Source organism: Danio rerio, chromosome 21 (assembly GCF_052040795.2).
Source record: "Danio rerio strain M-AB ecotype USA chromosome 21, GRCz13ab, whole genome shotgun sequence".
Classification (NCBI taxonomy): Eukaryota; Metazoa; Chordata; class Actinopteri; order Cypriniformes; family Danionidae; genus Danio; species Danio rerio.
Genome location: NC_141041.1, coordinates 6880001 through 6900109, shown reverse-complemented (window position 1 = coordinate 6900109; position 20109 = coordinate 6880001). Strand labels below are relative to the sequence as shown.

General features: G+C 34.6%; 1 protein-coding gene across 1 annotated transcript; it reads left to right on the top strand.

Moving 5' to 3' along the window:
- Nucleotides 1-52: 52 nt before the first annotated feature.
- ccni (cyclin I) lies at nt 53-19114 on the top strand. The gene is given in 7 exon segments (NM_213221.1): nt 53-244; nt 1117-1273; nt 3088-3222; nt 7411-7485; nt 9436-9576; nt 13032-13265; nt 17804-19114. Coding segments are annotated over 6 exon segments (1068 nt in total). The 5' UTR covers nt 53-244; nt 1117-1159; the 3' UTR covers nt 18173-19114.
- Nucleotides 19115-20109: the final 995 nt, after the last annotated feature.

The following is a 20109-nucleotide window of genomic DNA, read 5'->3' as shown; positions in this document are numbered from 1 at the left end:
TTCTCCTTCCCTTCTCAGTCTCCTCCTCGGAAGTAGACGTCCGTGTCTATATTCCGTTCATTTTATTTTTAATATCAGTTTGGAAGGATCCCTTTTAATTTTTTAAATACCCCCACCAAATTTCACGGCAAACATGGAGGCGAAGCTGGACGCTTAAAAAGATGACGGAATTCGATCTGCTCCTTTATTTTACCTCAGTTTAATGGACCGGATGATCTGCGTTTCCCACAACCTTGCAGGGGAGGTAAGAATCTAACCATTTCAGAAAGCTTTTACAAACACTTTAAAGCATTTAGTCTCGTTTAACCAACGACAACATGTATAAACATACACATACGTACTATTCTGGGATTTCTGGTGTAGGCTAAGGTGTGTAAAATCACACTAATGTTGATCTATTGCTGTGTAGCTTGTCAGCTAACATGTATGTAATGCAAACTGCGTCAACACTGTGGTAACATGTCACATCAAGCCGGTAAAATGGGTTTGGTCGTTTTAAAGTCGTTGTTTTTAATAAACGACTTATGTTTTGCTTATATACACCAGATATGCTATATATAAGTTACAACATGAATTGGATGCTGAATCACTTCAGTTTTTAAATGACAGATGATCCCACATAACAGAGAGGGTTTTATTTTTAAACAGTATGGATAACACTGTTGAATAAAAATGTTAATTTTATTTGTTTGTTTAATTTTATTAAGTTTATTTAATGATTTTAGTAAATTATAATTCAAAAACGTTAACAAAATAATAGTGAAAGTGCAATTACACATAATAAGTTCGATAAAAATACTACCAATAAGCAATTTATATTAAATGTTTAACCTAATGCTTTTTGATTCAACAATTTACATTAAATCATGAATACTTGTCATTATAGTAATAGCAATAGCTAGGACAGTGTATGTACAAACTATTAAAAGGCATTGATTGTTAAAATATTGTACATACTAATATTCAACACTGATTTGCCCTACATTGTTTTTAAATTAAAATAGCTTAAATAACTCAATGAGTCAGCTCAATCATCCCTTTTAATCTATGACAGATTATGTTTCATTATATATTTGGTGATTCATATATATGTATTATCTGTTTTTTCCCTCTCAGGTAGCTGTATCCAGTGGGGAGGTAGGCTTTTCCAGGGTTTGTGATGAAGTTCACCAAACCCCTGGAAAGCCGGAAACTGTCATCTCTTCTAGAGAAGGCAGTTTCTAGGGAAGCCAAACTATGGAAGGTTTACGTGCCAAAGAAACCTACCAACCAGGTCAGTCAGCTGATATCTCTGGTTTGTTGGGTATAACTTCACAGTATTTACATTGTGGGAGGCAGATAGTTATGCAAAAAATGTACTTTGTTTCATGAATGGTTATGCTATGTATCATCATCATTATTAACATTTGAAGGCCTGAATATTAGATGCGAGTCCATATACTTATAAACAGAGAATCGCTGAGATTGTTTTAGTTTTGTGAGGCTATTTTATCTCCATATAGTGATGTTTGTTGATTGTGTTTGTATATCACACACACTGTATATGTGACACTTCTGTGTCAGAGGTCTGCTTTACACAAACCCATCCAATTTATTGTGGAAAATATTATAACTCAATAATGTGTGTTGTTTTAGTATATTTAATATAAATCATCTTAGTTTTAATAGGTTTCTAGTTGGATTACAAAAGGTTTTAGTTGTTTTCTTTTTTCATATGTGGTTTATTATAAAATTCAGTGAAATTAGTTTATAGAGTGCCAACAAATGTCAGGTATTTTACATCAAGTATCATTTGATGACATTATTTGAGGATTTCAGTGTAGCCACAGAGTTCTATATATAATTCTCATTTGAAATCATTGTACCTTTGCACGTTTTCAAACTACTAAGACTTAACAGTTTGTCTTTTTTTTTTTTTTTGTATATTTTTTAAATATTATTAAATTGTGATCACTTATTCTTTATCTTTTAATTTGTGCAGGTCAACATAAGTATGTCATTTAAAATTTTTGCATAAATATATCTGTTGCATTAAATAATTTGCACCAATATTTGGACATCTTGTATTTTAAATGTTTTTGAAAATAAATTAATTAAGTAGTGCTGTCAAAAGATTATTTGCATCCAAAATAAAAGCTATAAGGGAGAGAGATGGATGGATAGATAGATAGATAGATAGATAGATAGATAGATAGATAGATAGATAGATAGATAGATAGATAGATAGATAGAAATATGCATACATTTGAGAAAACGTTTTTGTTTATTTATTTATCAATTTAAATCTTTATACCTAATAATAAATTATCTATAATATACATGCAAATATTTAGGTTCTGTTATTTGTGTTATATACACACAATATTTATACACAATATAGTGCACATACATATTAAGTAAATAAAACTTTTATTTTGTATCTGATAATCTATTAAAAACGATTTCTTTGTAGTAGGTTGTATAAATAATTTAAGCTTTAGCCATTTTAAATGAAAACCTTTCCTTGTAAACTAGCTTAATTAAAAATAGCTTTTTGTGTGTTATGTCAAGTAACAAAGAATTTTATTTATTTATTTATTTTTTATAACTTAGTTTTTATTGATTTTTTAGGAACATAACCAGTGGGAACAAAACAAGCAAATAAAAAAATACACATATAAATAAAAATACATATGCATACATACTTGTATAGGCAAATACATCCATTCCACACATGTATATCCATATACACACATGCATAAACATATTAAATTAACCTCATCAAAATAAATAAATAAATAAGTATAAAATAAATTATAATAAAAGGTTGGCAAACATATTTTCACAATGATACATAACCTCTAGAATTATTCAAATGTTTAGTTATAAATAATTATATTGTAACAAAGAATATTTTTAAATGTTTTAATTGTAGTTAGCTGTTATAACCTTTTGCATATTTCAGATTGCATTTCAAGTCATTAATAAAACATTTATTACTGTTTTGATTAAATATCTGTGCATGTAAATCTACTCCATTTGCTCAAATTGGATCATTTCAGATGTAGGCCTGTTTTGTGTCTCATCAAATGTATTGCACCTCATCAGGATACAGATATTTCCCCTGAAAAGCGTGATGAGGCCGTCCGCTGGTTGAGAGATGTGCATTCCCAGCTCAAGCTCTATCCAGAGACCCTGTGCCTGGCCATCGGCATCCTGGATCGCTTCCTCTCCACCATAAAGGTAATGTTTAAAACCGTCAGACTGGTCAAGGTCTTCCGCCCCAGTCAATGATTGTGGTTTTATGGCATTTTGTATAATCCAGCTGTCCTTAACAGGTTATAGCCGGGCATTGACTGGCTTGATTGCAGCACATGATAGGCTCTACATAATAACATTTCTTTTTAAAATGATCAATTTGTATAATAATTTAGCTTTTGGACATCTTATGATAAATTGGATACAATATTTATAGTTTGGTTGCTTCGGATAACAGCACTTAATAATAAATGCATGAATTAATCAGGTGTTAGATTTATGCATTTTATGTTTTATGCATGATAATTAATGCACTGTGCATTTCATGTATGCAAATTTATGTACTGTATGTAGCACATTTCATACACTATGATAATTCAAAATGATTTATATACATAAGAGCAATGTTGGGGAAAGTTAATTTTGAATGGAATACATTACAATATTGAGTTACTCCCCCAAAAAGTAACTAGTTGTGTTACTCGGTTACTTTTCATGGTAAGTAATGCATTACAGTACTTTTGAGTTACTTTTGCTTTACTTTTTCTGATCTGGCTGAGGCTGGATCTCTTACAGAACATGCAGGGTTTTTTACTTCTTTTTTTAAACAGTGGAGCTCTGCAATTAACATCACACTGTATGATTTTCATTTACCTTTAAAAACAAATTCATTAATGTGGTATAATCTTTGGAGAATTTCCTGACCCCAGAGCTATACATGGCCCAGGGCCAGCATCGGGACAGTAGAAAGGATCGTTACTGGCCCGATCATGCCTTGTCACTGAAGTTCAATTTGCCTGCGACTATTTATCAATTGCATGCAAATATAATCTTAGAATCGAGAAACAGGTTGTGCTTTTAAGCCTTTAAAATCTACCTTTACTGTGAAGTCCATATTGCTTTTTGGTTACTCTGATTGGATTAGTTATATATTGGATTATCGTAGAGAAAAGCAAAGAAACTACAACATCAAATTATGAGGCTAAAAGAAGACATCAGTTTTCTAGTGTCTTGAAAACAGACATTTAGGTTAGTAAAACATGACGAAAAAAAATGACGTGATGTTTTGAAGTTTGCCATCAGTTTGGCAAGTCAGAAATTTTTTGTTTTGCAATAAAATACCTGCACATTTTCCATATTGTTATTTTTGTTTACGTAACACTTTGAATTTTGCTCATTATACATTTATTAACATCTTTAAAAATATTTAATTTCTTGATTAACAGACATTATTTTAGCATGGTATTTAAAACATAGCTAAGAAATAGCTGCTAACCTTGTTTTTTTTTTGTTTTTTTTTTGGTGGGGCTAGTTCAATTTTAGCAGGGCAAGTAAAAATTTGAACCAAAATCTCCACTCGGGCCAGTTGGAAAAAAATCCTTAGTGTAAAACCCTGCATGCTCTATATACAGATTGATGAATGTTTAAAACAATGTTACTTTTTGTATTATTAGTAAAGCAAAATCACTGTCCATTCAGATGATCATCTTTTTCTTTCCTAATTCCATCACGGAAATGTAAGATTATCGTGGTTTCTGTCTGTTCCTGCATTCTCTAATTGCATGCAGGACTCAACATGACTACTGTACGTTCATTTTAAATCAGCAATTTATTTTTTTAAAAGCAAATGAACTAAATTAAAAAGTAGCTCTCATTACATTTTTAAAAAAAGTAACTCATATTATTATTAATTTTAAAATTAGTGCATTACTTTACTCGTTATTCAGAAAAGTAATATCACTACGTATCTCGTGTTACTTGTAATGTGTTACCCCAACACTGCATAAAATAAAAATTATCCCAAAATAATTATAAGAGATAGAAATAACAATAAATGAACATGATTAAGACAGGTTTAAAAGGAATAATAAACAAAGAAAGGCATAAATAGTGCATTCTGTCAGATAGTCACAGTACTCATTCGTGCTTTTAAGTGCACGATTAAAATCAAAATCATAAACATGAATGCATGTTTTGCATCATGATTTTAAGTTATTATTTTGGTATGATTTGGTATAGTTGTTTTTAAGACTGTATGTTAAGTGTAGTGAACAACATTATTTTTGTTCTGTTTTCAGACTTTGTTATGCAATGGTACGTTTTGGAAAAGTAGAAAACATTTTTAGTCAGGCTGTTTTATTATACAACACTGACTGTTGTTTTGTTTTTTCCCTCTTTCATGTCATTGTCTTAGCAGAAATGACTGAAATGCATCATGTTGCTACATGGAAATGACCTGGCAGATGAAGCAGCAAAACAGGCCATCTCTTTAAATGTGACAGAATGCTTAATTCTTCCTGAGGACTTAAAACCCACAATTAATTTGTACATAAATGAAACATGGCCAAGGGAATGGGACAACTGCATGAATAATAAATTACATAAAATTAACCCAAAAGTAAATGAAAGACATTTAGCCAATTATAATTTTGAGACCAGGCATGATCAAACTGTCTTTACTAGGTGTCGAATTGGACCTTCTAGGTTGACTCATTTGTATCTGCTCTATAACGAAGACCCACCTAAATGTTATTACTGACAGACTGCTCTTACTATCAAACATATTCTGTTGGAATGTGGAAGTCGGAATACAATTAGACAACAATTTTATAAGGAGAGTACTTTAATGAACATTTTTAAAAAGGTACCACCAGGAAGAATCTTTAATCATTTATCAAACATTGAACCGAAAAATCATATGTAACTTTGAATGTATTTTTGTGTGAATTTTATATATTTATATTTTTATATATTAATCCAAGTAATTTTTTAATTTGTAATACGAATTTGTTATTATCATGTAATATTTTTATGTATATCCATCTTGTCATGAAATAGCCATAAGTTGCTGATGTGTCAGTAAATAAATCATAAAAAATATGCACTATGTTTTAAATAATTTTTAAATACGACAAAATTATGAGCACTCGTGTTTTTATAAGGTTAAATAAGTACAGGTCAAAATAAGCTTGCCGTTTTAATTTTTGCATTAATATATCCTTTACACTAAGTAATTTGCACCAATTTTTGGACATTATACAGTGCTCCGAATAATTAAGTACACCCCATTTTGAAAATGGATTTTTGTATCCATTTCATCATGAATGTAGGCAATGTATATTGGATATTGCTGCATTTAAACAAAACAGATTTATTAAAAAGATATATTTATTAAATTAATATTTTAGTCCACAAACATATTTAGAAATTGAAAGATAATACAGTTAAATTCAAGCAAAATATTGCAATATATATATATATATATATATATATATATATATATATATATATATATATATATATATATATATATATATTTATTTTATATATATATATATATATATATATATAAAATAAAAAAAATAAAAAAAAAATAAAATAAAATATATATATATATATATATATATATATATATATATATATTGGAGGTTTAAATAAATATATATATATATATATATATATATATATATATATATATATATATATTTTTTTTTTTTTTTATATAAATATATATATATTTTGGAGGTTTGAATAAATATATATATTTATTTATTTAAACCTCCAAAATTTCAACTAAATCGTTATAATTTTTTCCTTCTCTTTTTTTAAAATTTGGATTTAATGTTTCTATAACATATACATTTGACTGTACTAGGTTTTGGACCATTATTGTAAGTTCTTTTGTTACATAAGCTCCATATTTGGCTTGAGTACTGACTAATTTAATGGATAAGCACAAATATAAAACTGTATAGCTTCCTGTTAATAATTTGAATTTACAAGATAGATTTGTAAAGGATGTACTTGTATGCTGAGCACTATATATTTCAAAGATTATTGAAAATTGTAATGAAAAACCTCTTCATCTTAGTCCTAATTGTTCATAAAAGTTTTAGTCATTAAAAATGATAACTTCTGAGTTGCATAAACAGTTCTAGGTCTCTGTTTTTGAATGAAAGCGAAACTGCACTGTGATGTATTTTTAGATGCAGTCAGTGCATATCAGATTAGTTCTTGTGTTTTGCCATCTGAGTGATCAGGAAATAAACACAGGAAGTACATGTGAAACATTTGCCCTTAAACGTTGTGGCAAACTCTGTGTGCATGATAATAAGCATCGCACGAGATCAGTGTTGCAGTGCCATCACTTATAAGTCTCTCTTTCTTTTTCAGGCCCGGCCAAAGTACCTGCGCTGTATCGCCATCTCTTGCTTCTTCCTGGCTGCTAAGACCAGTGAGGAAGATGAGGTGAACGCAGTATTAATATGCTGATTAATGTACAGCTTTAAAAAAAACACGTTTAACAGAGCAAGGACATTTTCACAGTATTTCCTTTTTTTCATCATTTAAAAAAACCTGATCAATATTATCAGCTCCATATTAAAATTAAACCGCTGTTCTCCAGTGACTTCCCTATTAACCTAACTTGCCTGGTTAACCAAATTGGTTTAAATGGCATTTAAAAGCTGAATACTAGTATTTACTTATTCTATTTTTTTTCAGGGTTTTTAACATATTTTATTAGGACAGTGTAGTGGAGACAGGAAAGCATGGGGAACAGAGAAAGAGAAAGGGGAAAAGGATCAGCGACACCTGAATTATCACCTTTAGTATATGGACTAATTCTTACTATTAACTAGGGGTTTATTACAGTACCTTATTATTAAGATATTGATAGTTTATTAGTAGACCTATATAGAATCCACACCTGGAGATGTTTAGCCCAATATTAAGCCTATTTATTCACTTAAAAAAATGTGTGTAAATATATATTCATTCCATTTTTACATTAATTTCAGTAGTATTATTGAATCATATGCACATTTGAATAGGATTTGTGTACAATACAGTTTGTAAAGTAATATTTTCTATGTTTTAAGTGATGTATTATATAAAAGACTTGAATTCTTTGCTAAACAAGTGGTTGTAATTGAATTTGCATTGTAAACAATAAATAAAAGTGATAGTTTTTAGTTATTGTACTCTCATAATCATTTCACAAAAATTCACAGATTTAAAAAAAATCTGATCTGAAATGTCTACACTAAAGACTTAAACACGCATATTTATTGAAAGGGGAAGAAAAACTCATTTGTGACTTGTGTAAGAATACTTTGACGATAAAACATATTTTAATAGATTGTGTATTTTTAAATGATATTAGAGAATGCTTTAATTCTGGAAATATTTTAAGTGAATTGTTTGAAAAGGTGCCTTCTGGAGCAATTTTTAGAATATTTATCTTTAATCAAACTAAAATATTGTTTATGACTGTTTTCAGTGTTGTTGCTATTTGTATGTTTTTGTAGTTTTTTTTATGTTTGTTTGTTAAGAAACTGATATGATTATATATTGTATATTTAGTATATGTTTTTGCCATGAATATAGCCAATGCTGCTGATATGGCATTTAAACCTAAATAAAGTAAAGCAAAAAATGTCTGTAGATTCTGTCTGGCCCTGTTTATTAGTACTTAAAAAGTACATATTCTACATGCCTAATCCAAACTACTACCTTAATAACTATTAACAATCAGCAAATTGGTATTGGTATTGAGCTAAAAGTAATAGTAAATGGTTTGTTAATGGCAAGAATTGCACCTTAAAAATAAAGTCTGACCCCTTGTATTTTTACAAAACAATGTCTACAAAAAAAGTTTTGCTGTCATCATAGAAAAAGCAAAAAACACTTGGGAAACATTTGAAAATGAATATAAAAATTGACAGGATGGCAAACAATGTTCATAGACAGCATGTATTTATATAGTCTCAGTTAAATTCTGCTTTGGGAAACGGTGACCCTGGACTGAACATCTCTGACGTCAGCAGGAGAAGCTGATAAATGTCACTAAAGGCTAAAATCAGAAAAGGAAAAAAAGTGTGCTTTAACCAAGGCTGACGGCTGATAAAACATTTCCTTCATGCATTTCATGAAAGGACAGACAGTGAAAAAGAATCTACAGGAATAGATTTCCTCACTTAAAAGCTGGACATATATTTAATCCGATTATTTTCTGGCAGCCCTTTAAAGTCATTTTTGGCTAGATGTAAGCATGTGATGTGGCTTATACCTGGTAAATTAACTTAATTCTTTTTGAAAGTTTTCTCATTTTTTGGCTATTAGATTTTAAGCCTTTTTTCCAGTTTGTAAAATTTCTGTGCTCACAATTATAAACCTTGTTTATACCTTGTTTTGCAGCGGATCCCGTCTCTGAGAGAGCTGGCGTCCAGCAGCAAATGTGGTTGTTCCCCATCTGAAATTTTGCGGATGGAGAGGATTGTTCTGGATAAGCTGAACTGGGACCTGCACTCTGCCACTGCATTGGACTTCCTCTACATCGTGAGTGTACTTCCTCTCAATTAGGCCTAGTTTTCACATGCTATTCACAAGTGGCCCAATCACGAGTTGTCAACCCAGAAACATTACACTCTACTTTTCCTACTTGGATTTTTTTGACTAGTCCAAATATCTAAAAATTCCTAAATTATGAAGCATTTGGAGAGTTTGAACTCCAGACACACCTCAACTCTGTTACCCTGATGAGGAAAAGTGTTTGCTGTAACACTTGGGTGCAGTTTTCACGGAATAGTCATGTTAATAAAAGCTTTTAAATTATTAAAAAATATATTTTATTTTTTTGGAGTGCCTTGCACTTATAATTTTGCTGTTTATGCAAAAATACGGTCTTGTTTCAAGAAATAATGCCAAAATTATATAATTTTTCCTTAAAACAAACAAAATAATTTGTCAATGGTGTAAGCAAAATATTTGTATGTCAAAAGGAAAAACAGTATTATTTTGCTAACCCTATTAGCAGGTTATTTTGCTTGTTTTAAGAAAAAAAGTCACTTATTTTTGGCATTATTTCTTGAAACAAGACTGTATTTTTGCTTTTCTTGATTTAAAAATGTTTAGATATTTGGACAAGAAACAAGACTAAAAACTCTAAGTAAGAAAAGCATTTGTGCTGCTTGTGATTGCATTGAAAATCTTAAAAGTGGATATTAACGTTCATGATGCTAACAAAGAGTACAGATCTTTGTAGACATTTCTATTTTTGTATTGCTGTATTCTGGGCTCTCTCTCAGTTTCTGTAAAAAAAATGTGTGGACTACACATCTAAATGTCTAGTTTATATATAAAAAGAAACATTTCAAATGTAGAAATGCCATAAAACTAATACTCTCTATATCAAAACTAGTAAATTGACTGTTTTAATCTCTTCTTTGTAGCGTATACTGTATGCGATCAGGTTTTTTTTTTTTGTATTTTAACGTTTTTAAACTATTAGTAATCTGGTAACATTTTACTGTAGGAGTCATTATCAATGCATTAACAAAAGCATACTAGCAATGGGCAAGTAATGTAATATAGGCAATATTAATCTGTTATTGTTAGTTAATAAAAAAACTGCTGTTAGTTCATGTTTGCTTATTTCCACTAAATAGTTGCAGATGCAATTTTTGGATTTTGACTAAGTGCCTTTAAGGCAATTCATTTCACTCGACGGCCATCTTTGAAACTCCTCTTGGGCAGTATGCTCGGGCATTCTGTCTGAATGAAGAAACATCAAATTCTCTAAAACCGTTAGCAAAGCTTACGAATACATTACATATTTGGAATCACCAATAAAATGTAACAACTGTCTCATAAATTTCGTTTCGAAACGTTCAAATCAAACAAAATTGAGGTTGCCTGAGCTAATGCACATGCACACTCGAAAAAAAACGAGATCGCGACACTAACCTTATTTATGGCAGTGTTACACATTATTATCCTCTGGATCATGCTTTTTCTAATCATGCTGCTCTTCTGAAGTAATCCACAACTTGGAGTTGATGGTGAATCTCCTTCAGAAATATCAGAGACTCTTTGTTTACAAGTTTGTGGGCGTGTCAGTAGATGCTGTCATGTGATGTGCGTTTGACAGGACGGACTGTATCTCAAGTTCATTTCATAAAATTACAAAACCAAAACACTTTTGTTTTGAAGTGTATTTGATTAACTTAAAAGTACAGATTTCAAGCTTTGTGTGGTTTTTGTGATTTCGTATGTCTGTGAAGCAAGCGTTCGCTGAGATTCCAGTGTGTTTGTTGACCACAAAGACTGTCATAAAAGCATACGTCAGTCTATAGCGATCGATGACTGGCTCCAGTACTAGTAGGGAGGGTTTTATTCAACATATTGACCGTTCCACTTTTTCCCAATTAAACTATACAAGTGTCACATCTTGTGTATGCTATAGTCTTTAATTTTATTAAAGGTTGAAATTAGCATTAACTTTAGATGTTGACACTTTAGACACTTGGCAGGTTTGATTTGATTAAAGTAAACTCGATTTAAAGCTGTGATTGCTCTGTTAGTGTGGTTAATTTAACTAAGGCCCGATCCCAATTCTATTTTTGTACCCCTACCCCTTCCTCTTGGCCCTTAGCTGAGGGATAAGGAGAAGGGCTTCAAAATTTACCCCTAAGAATTGGGACAACACTACACCACCTGCACACGTCATCATATGTCCTCGCGATCTCCTGCTTTATGTGAGATCAGACGATGGCGACTGCTGTAGTGATTCCAGTTTTGTTTTTTATTGGTTTTTGTCTTCAGGAAATCACTAAAGGCATATAGTATGTTATCACAAGAATCTAATGTGGCAATAAGATCGTAACTGTACTGTGTAGTTAGACAGTGGCCATATTCATCAATGTAAACACACCAAAAACAACATTAACGTTATAGCAGACACTGTAAAATGCCAACTGACAGCCACTAGACATTACTGACAGGGTATTTCAGTGTCAGAATGCTGTGGGACTACTGTACAGGAGTTATTAATAGGGCATTATAGATCGTGCAATTTAGAGTTTTTTTTTTGTTTTTGTGTGTGTGTGTGTGTGTGTGTGTGTGTGTGTGTGTGTGTGTGTGTGTGTGTGTGTGTGTGTGTGTGTGTGTGTGTGTGTGTGTGTGTTTTTAGGCACAAACGCGGTTGTGAGTATTTTAAAACACATGTTTGTTTGTCGTACAAATTCGTAATAATGACAAAAAAATACTAATTTGTGGATCTGCTTACTTCCGGGTTCAGCAATGCTGCCGCTGTAACTGGTGTATTCTGGGAAATTTTCTTACCCCTTGGTTTCAAGTGTGGTCCTGAAAAATCTTCGTTCGAAGGGCTATTCACCCCTTCCCCTTAGCCCTATGCCTTCAAGCTAAAGAGAATTGGGACACCCTTACCCCTTGGCGTGCAAAACGAGGGGTAGGGGGAAGGGGAAGGGCTAAGGGTTAAAATTGGGGTTGAGCCTAAGATGGGCCTCAGTCCACTTCTGAATGAAATGATGGTACATTATGATTGAAATATTAATCCCACATGGAACAGAAATGTCTTAATGGATAAAAGTCACAAGATCGTAAAGATTCCTCTAACATGCCCCTATTTCATAGTGTTTGCACTGATACAAATTAGAGAAAATGCACAGACATTGGAATATCACCTTTGTTTGAATATATGGCATTTATTCCAAACAAATCCCATCAGACTAAATTTGTTGAAGTCGAATAACAAAAACTGTCTGATGGATGTCGCTGCGTGTAGGAGGAGAAATAAATTAAGATGGCCTAAATCTAATGTCTGACGTGGGTGTTGAGGACATATCCTGCTTGTTGGCATATTCAGATGGCTGTTAATAGCCTGGCTCTCCATGCGGGTGCTGAAGGGCTGCCAATTCATCCGGTTAAGTGCTGAGATCTAAAAAATATATTGATTTTTATTTATTTATTTTATTCGTTTTCTCTCTCTGCAGTTCCATGCGATGGTTCTGAGCTGTAAGTCGGGCCGTCTGAGCGCAGCGCTTTCGGGTCTGAACCCGTCTCAGCACGTGGCTCTGCTCACCCAGCAGCTCTTCCACTGTCTGGCCCACAATGCGCTGCTGCAAGTGCGTGGCTCTTTGCTGTCCCTCGGCCTCATCACGCTGGAGCTGGAGAAACTCTGCCCTGATTGGCTCGCTCTCACTGTCGACCTGCTGCATAGATTGCAGGTGAGAACTGATGAAGTTGGATTAAATAATTATGTTCGAATGTTGTATGATTAAGAGTTTGATGAATGATTAAGTGAATTTGATGAGCATTTGAGTGTAAACATCGACCTTTTCACATTCTACAGATTTTAATTTGAACAATGTCCAATGCACATTTAATTTAATGTACATTTTAGTCCACCTTAAAGAGATGCAAACGAAGATAGTATTATTAGCCCTCCTGAATTATTCTTCCCCCCTTTATATTTCTTCCCCCTAATTTTTATTTTACGGCAAGAAGATTGTCTCAACACTTTTTTTAAACATAATAGTTTTAATGACACTATGAGTTTAATGAAACTAGTATTCAGCTTAAAGTGACATTTAAAGGCTTAATTAGGTTTATTAGGCAAGTTAGGGTAATTAGGCAAGTCATTGTTTAACAGTGGTTTATTCTGTAGACCATCTAAAAAAATATTACTTAAGACTGCTAATAATATTAATCTAAAAATGGTTTTAAAAATTGAAAAACTGCTTTTATTCTAGCAGAAATAAACCAAATAAGACTTTCTTCAAAACAAAAACATTATAGGAAATGCTGTGAAAAATTCCTTCCACTGATAAACATCATTTGGGAAATATTTGAAAAAGAAAAGGAATTCACTGGAGGGCGAATGATTTTGGCCTCAACTGTATATTAAAACCTGCAGAAACTGTGATAACATACTATTAATGATTAAAAGAAAAATATGAATGCAATTCAAGTGTATAAAATATGAATTGTTGTATACTTTAATTATATTGTTCAATTAAAATGATTAAAACAATTTTTGGGGGGCAAATAAAAAGTCATCTACCATCAGTTTGTGGCTCAAGAGTATTGGTTCAGGCACCAATACTGTTTTAAAAGTATCGATTTAGCACCATTATCGAAATAACCCCAAACAATACCCAACCCTAATAATATACACTCACCGGCCACTTTATAAGGTACACCCGTCCAACTGCTCGTTAACGCACATTTCAAATAAGCCAACCACAAGGCAGCAATTCAATGCATTTAAAGTTCAAAGTGAGCCTGAGTATTTCAGAAACTGCTGATCTACTGGGATTTTCACGCATAACCATCTCTAGGGTTTACAGAGAATGGTCTGAAAAAGAGAATGTCTTGTGAATGGCAGTTCTGTGGGCGCAAATGCCTTGTTGCTGCCAGAAGTCAGAGGAGAATGGCCAGACTGGTTGGAGCTGATAGAAAGGCAACAGTAACTCAAATAAGCACTCGTTACAACCAGGATCTGCAGAAGAGCATCTCTGAACACACAACACGTCCTACCTTGAGGCAGATGGGCTACAGCAGCAAAAGACCTCACCGGGTGCCACTTCTGTCTGCTAAGAACAGGACACTGAGGCTACAATTCACACAGGCTCACCAAAACTGGATAATAGAAGATTGGAGAAATGTTGCCTGGTCTGATGAGGCGACATTCGGATGGTAGGGTCTGAATTTGGCGTAAACACTATGAAAGCATGGATCCATCCTGCCTTGTATCAATGGTTCAGGCTGCTGGTGGTGGTGTAATAGTGTGGGGGATATTTTCTTGGCACACTTTGGGCCCATTAGTATCAATTGAGCTTGTGTCAACGCCACAGCCTACCTGAGTATTGTTGCTTGACCATGTCCATCTCATTATGACAACAGTGTACTCATCCTCTGATGGCTGCTTTCAGCAGGAAAACACACCATGTCATAAAGCGTGAATCATCTCAGACTGGTTTCTTGAGCATGACAATGAGTTCACTGTATTAAAATGGCCTCCACAGTCACCAGATCTCAATCCAATAGAGCACCTTTGGGATGTGATGAAACGGGAGATTCACATCATGGATGTGCAGCCAACAAATCTGCAGCAACTGAGTGATGCTATCATGTCAATATGGACCAGAATCTCTGAGGAATATTTCCAGTACCTTGTTGAATCTATGCCTTGAAGGATTAAGGCAGATCTAAAGGCAAAAGCGGGTCCAACCCATTACAAGTAAGGTGTACCTAATAAAGTGGCCGGTGAGTGTAATGAAAGGCTTGTAAATAATTGGCAATCAGAATCTGCCATGAAAAATCAACATTGGTGACACAAGATTTTTCATACTTTGAATTATAAGCAGTCTGACAGAAGGCATGACATGGGAAGACCCCACTGATCTGTAAACTTGATTTAGTGCCGGTTGGGTCTCAGCGTCAGTGTCAGTGGTGTTTTGTGATGATCCAGTTAGCTCATTATTCCTCTTTTACAGGGGCTCTTTTCATCTGATGAACTCCTCTGCGTAGTCTATACGCTAGAGCTGCATTAGCGTGTATAATCCGGCTCACATGCTTGCCTTTCTGGCGGCTCTTTAGCTCTTATCATAACTCAGAAGAGGCCCGGTCATTCACTTCTCCAATGCAAACTCGCTTATCTATGCAAGCAGTGAGGTTAAAGACAAACTAAAAATAAAAGTCTCCAATGTTACTGTAAAGAGTGTTAAACGCAGGATAATTCCCTTAGTTTCTGATTTCGTGTACCTTATATAGGGCTACAAACTATGATTTAAGTTTCTTTAGGCTGTTTAAGCATACATTTGTGGTATATTCAAGCATGAGTTGTTATATTGTTAATGAAAAAATCCTTTGTGCGTCAATGCCAAGCCTTTTTTTTCCAGTAGAAATGTCCTTGTAATGAATGATGGGAGTTTCTCTGTGAAGCAGATAATTTAAAAGATCATTGATTCTTAAATTGTGTGTAATATTTCTAATAAAAATGATGATTGATGATGACAGTCGCATCATAAAACAGATCAGCTATCATATAATTGTACATGATAAATAAGGCAAGCCCCTACTCATGATTATACGGTTAAAAACGCTACTGAAATTAACTATAAAGGTTTTTGGTTCATAATGTTGTATTTATTTGCATATTTAAAAATAAAATGCAGGCAAAACAGTGATATTAAAAACTCTGTATTATATATTATTCACTCATTCGTTTTCTTTTCGGCTTAGTCCCATTAATCTGGGGTCGCCACCGTGTAATGAACCGCTAACTTATCTAGCATATTTGTTTACGTAGCGGATGCCCTTACAGCTGCAACCCATCACTGGGAAACATCCATACACACGCATACACTACAGACAATTTAGCTTACCCAATTCACCTGTACCGCATGTCTTTGGACTTGTGTGGGAAACCGGAGTACCCAGAGGAAACCCACGCGAACACAGGGAGAACATACAAACTTCACACAGAAATGCCAACTGTGTGTATTTGTGTTAGTGTTTGATTTGTGTGTTTTAGTGTTTGTTTTGTGTGAGGTTTTGAGTGTCTGTGTTTTGTTCATGGTTTAGTTTTTGTGTTTATTTGTGTGTGCATGGGTTTTTGTGTATGTGTGTTTGTGTGTGCGTGCGTTTGTGTGTGCATGTTTTTTGTGTGTGGGTGTGGGTGTGTTTGTGTGCATTACTGTTGTGTTTGTTTGTGGATACATTTTGGGTGTATGTGTGTGTTTGTTTTTATACTTGTTATTAATGCATGTGCATTTGTTACAATTTGTATTTGTGTTACTGTTTTAGTGTTGGTTTGTGGATACATTTTGTGTGTGTTTTTTGTTTTTGTGTGTTTTAGTGTTTGTGTTAGTGTGTTTGTTTTTGTGTGTGTGTTGTGTGTTCATGTTGTAGCTTTTGTGTGCATGTGTGTTTGGTGTTTTATGTGTGTGTGTGTTTTAGTGTTTATATTTGTGTGTTTATGTTTTTTGTGTGATTGGGTTTTATGTTCATGTTTTTGCATGTGTTTGTTGTGTGTGTGTGTGTGTGTGTGTGTGTGTGTGTGTGTGTGTGTGTGTGTGTGTGTGTGTGTGTTTTTACTTGTGTTTTAGTGTGTGTTTGTTGTAGTTTTTGTGTGCATATGTGTTTGTGCTTTTGTGTTTGTTAGTGTTTGTGTGTGTTTTTATGTGTGTTTGTTTTAGTGTTTATGTTTGTTTGTTTTTGTGTGATTGCATTTTTGTGTTCATGTTTTGTGTGTGTGTGTTTTTGCATTTGTGTTTTAGTGTTTGTTGTGTGTTCATGTTGTAGTTCTTGTGTGCATGTGTGTATGTTTTAGTGTTTATATTTGTGTGTTTGTTTGTGTTTTTGTTTTTGTGTATGTGTATGTGTATTTGTTTTTGTGTTCATGTTTTAGTTTTTGTGTTTGTGGTTGCATATTTTTGTGTGTGTGTGTATGTGTTTGTATTTGTGTTTTATTGTTTGTGTATTGTGTGTGTGTGTGTGTGTATGTTTTGTATGTTCTAGTGTTTTAGTGTTTGTGCTTAGTGTGTGTGTTTTCTGTGTGTGCTTGTTTTTTTTACAGATAATATTCTTAGGGACATCAAATTTCGATGAAATCCATCATAAAATGCTTGCAGTGGCTTCCAGATAAATAAAAATAAAACAAGCACTGGCCGTGAAAGAGTTAATGCCTCCTTCCTGACTACACGAATGTTTCATTTCATCTTGCATTTGCATATAATACAGCTTTCTTCTTGTCTTCCAGATCGACAGTTCTCAGCTGATCTGCTGTCGAGAGCTAGTCGCACGTTGCCTGTCCACACACACGGCTTCCCTGCCTCCTAACACTGTGTACATCTGCCGTCCCCTACCGGAGCCTCGGGACGAGGGAGTCCTGCACGTCTCCCTGGCCCCGACTGCACCCTCTGACCCCAACAGCACCCACAGCCGCTCAGCCAAGCGCAAGGTGGAGCAAATGGAGGTGGACGAGTACTTCGATGGGATCAAGCGCCTGTACAATGAGGAGAATCCCCAGGAGGGGGCGCTCCTGTGCACGGCGCAAACGGCAGGAGGAGGACAACCAAATGCTGGGTCCTCTCCCTGCCCGCCTCTCCAACCTGTCAGAGAAACGTAGAGGAAGACGAAAACAGCCAAACAATCACACAACCGCAGCAGCCACGGCCATCACTGCACCTCAGAGCAGCAGAAAGATAAGACAAACATACTAACACGAACATAATCTGTGCATGAAGACATTTCACGAAACAAAAAAAAGCAGACAAAAACAAAAAAAATCCATATATAAATGAAAAAAACGAGTGCAAAAAAAGTAGGAATCTCTTTCCCTCCATCCATCTGTGCCACTTGTATCGTTCCTGTTTGTCTTTTTTTATGTGTGCTTTCTTCTTCCTCTTCATCTATAACTTTCACTCTGTTTTATTTTGACTACTCGAGTGCTCTTAAGAGTTTTTATATATATTTTAATGTGCTTTATACATATATACGCTCACCTATCTGCGCATATATATGCATAAATACGGCCATGATTTAAAGAGTGTGTCATTTCTAAAGATGTATATTAGTTTTTGTTCAAATGCACACTCTCGTTCATGGCTGAGTTTAATTGCTTGTGATTGAGTGTGTGTGTGTGTGTGTGTGTGTGTGTGTGTGTGTGTGTGTGTGTGTGTGTGTGTGTGTGTGTGTGTGTGTGTGTGTGTGTGTGTGTGTGTGTGTGTGTGTGTGTGTGAGCGTTTGATGGGTGATATTATCCCTATCACTTCCTTATATTGAGCATTAACAATGAGCTAGTGTTATCTGTGGCGTTGGATCACACTTGGGTAGATGGGCTGTTTGTTGCTTGTTCTAAGCCTAGTAATGTAACCGTTATATTGAGTAGATTAACATGCATACGAGTCTGAACTAACATGCTTTTTTAGACCTTCACCATTCCTTTGCTGATCATTTACTATCCTGCTGAAATCTCTCTCTCTCTCTCGCTGCTCTGAGGTGCTGATGCTCGACTGGCCCGCTGCTGAACAACCTCCCAATGCTCAAATAAATGAACATCTCTACTGAATCCGGTCTGGTGGTGTTTTTTCTTAGGGTGCTTTCACACCTGTGAATCGATTCAGTTGTTCCGAAACAGAGATTAAAATTGTTACATTGTTGCTCTTTGCTCTTGGAGCGGTTCGCTTTCACACTGCAAAGTTTCTAATCAGACCAAAAGAGCTAAAACAAGTAATGTGCAAGTAAACTCTCCTCACATTGGTCAGAGTGTCAGGGTTTATTTTGCAGCTTTCCGCTCAGCTGTCAGGAGAGGTGGTGGTTTGGTGGTGATTGACAGGGTGCGCGCGCGTGACGTGTCTGAGGAGAGACACGGTGGGGAGGGGTGAGAAGGGTGCGCGACGATGCTTATTTGAGGACTGGGAGAGAGACGCGAGATTACCGGGAGATCATCACTCGTTTGCGGGCATCCGGAGACTCGCGAAACTTCCCGCCCTACTCATAATTCTCTCTTCATATAGCCGTAAGCCTAATACATATCCATAAAACACAGTGATATAACCGCAATCGGATCGGATCGCTTTCTCACTGCAATCGAACTGGTCCAGGATTCGTTTCAATCGAGCCGAGACCACTTCACTCAAGCGATCTCGGAGCGATTACTTTGGCGCGGAACAGAGTGCGATTGCCCTGTTCACATATGCCAATCGAACCGCGCTAACTGGGCAAACGAGACACGTTCCGAAACAAAAGTGTAGGTGTGAAAGCACCCTTAGTGTGTGTGTGCGCGATGGCATCCATCTGACGTAAGAAAAAAACAATGTAAAAATATTCTACACTCCCTGATAAAAGTTTTGTCGTTGATCCCAGTTGAAAGAGCAACAAATAATAACTTGACTTCTGGTTGATCATTTGGGAAAAGGGTTAGTAGGTGGATTTTTCTGATGAATAATCTGTTGAGCTGCATCCCAATCATTACAAATGCTGCAGAAGACCTACTGGAACCCGCATGGACCCAAGATACTTACAGAAATCAGTCAAGTTTGGTAAAGAAAAAATCATGGTTTG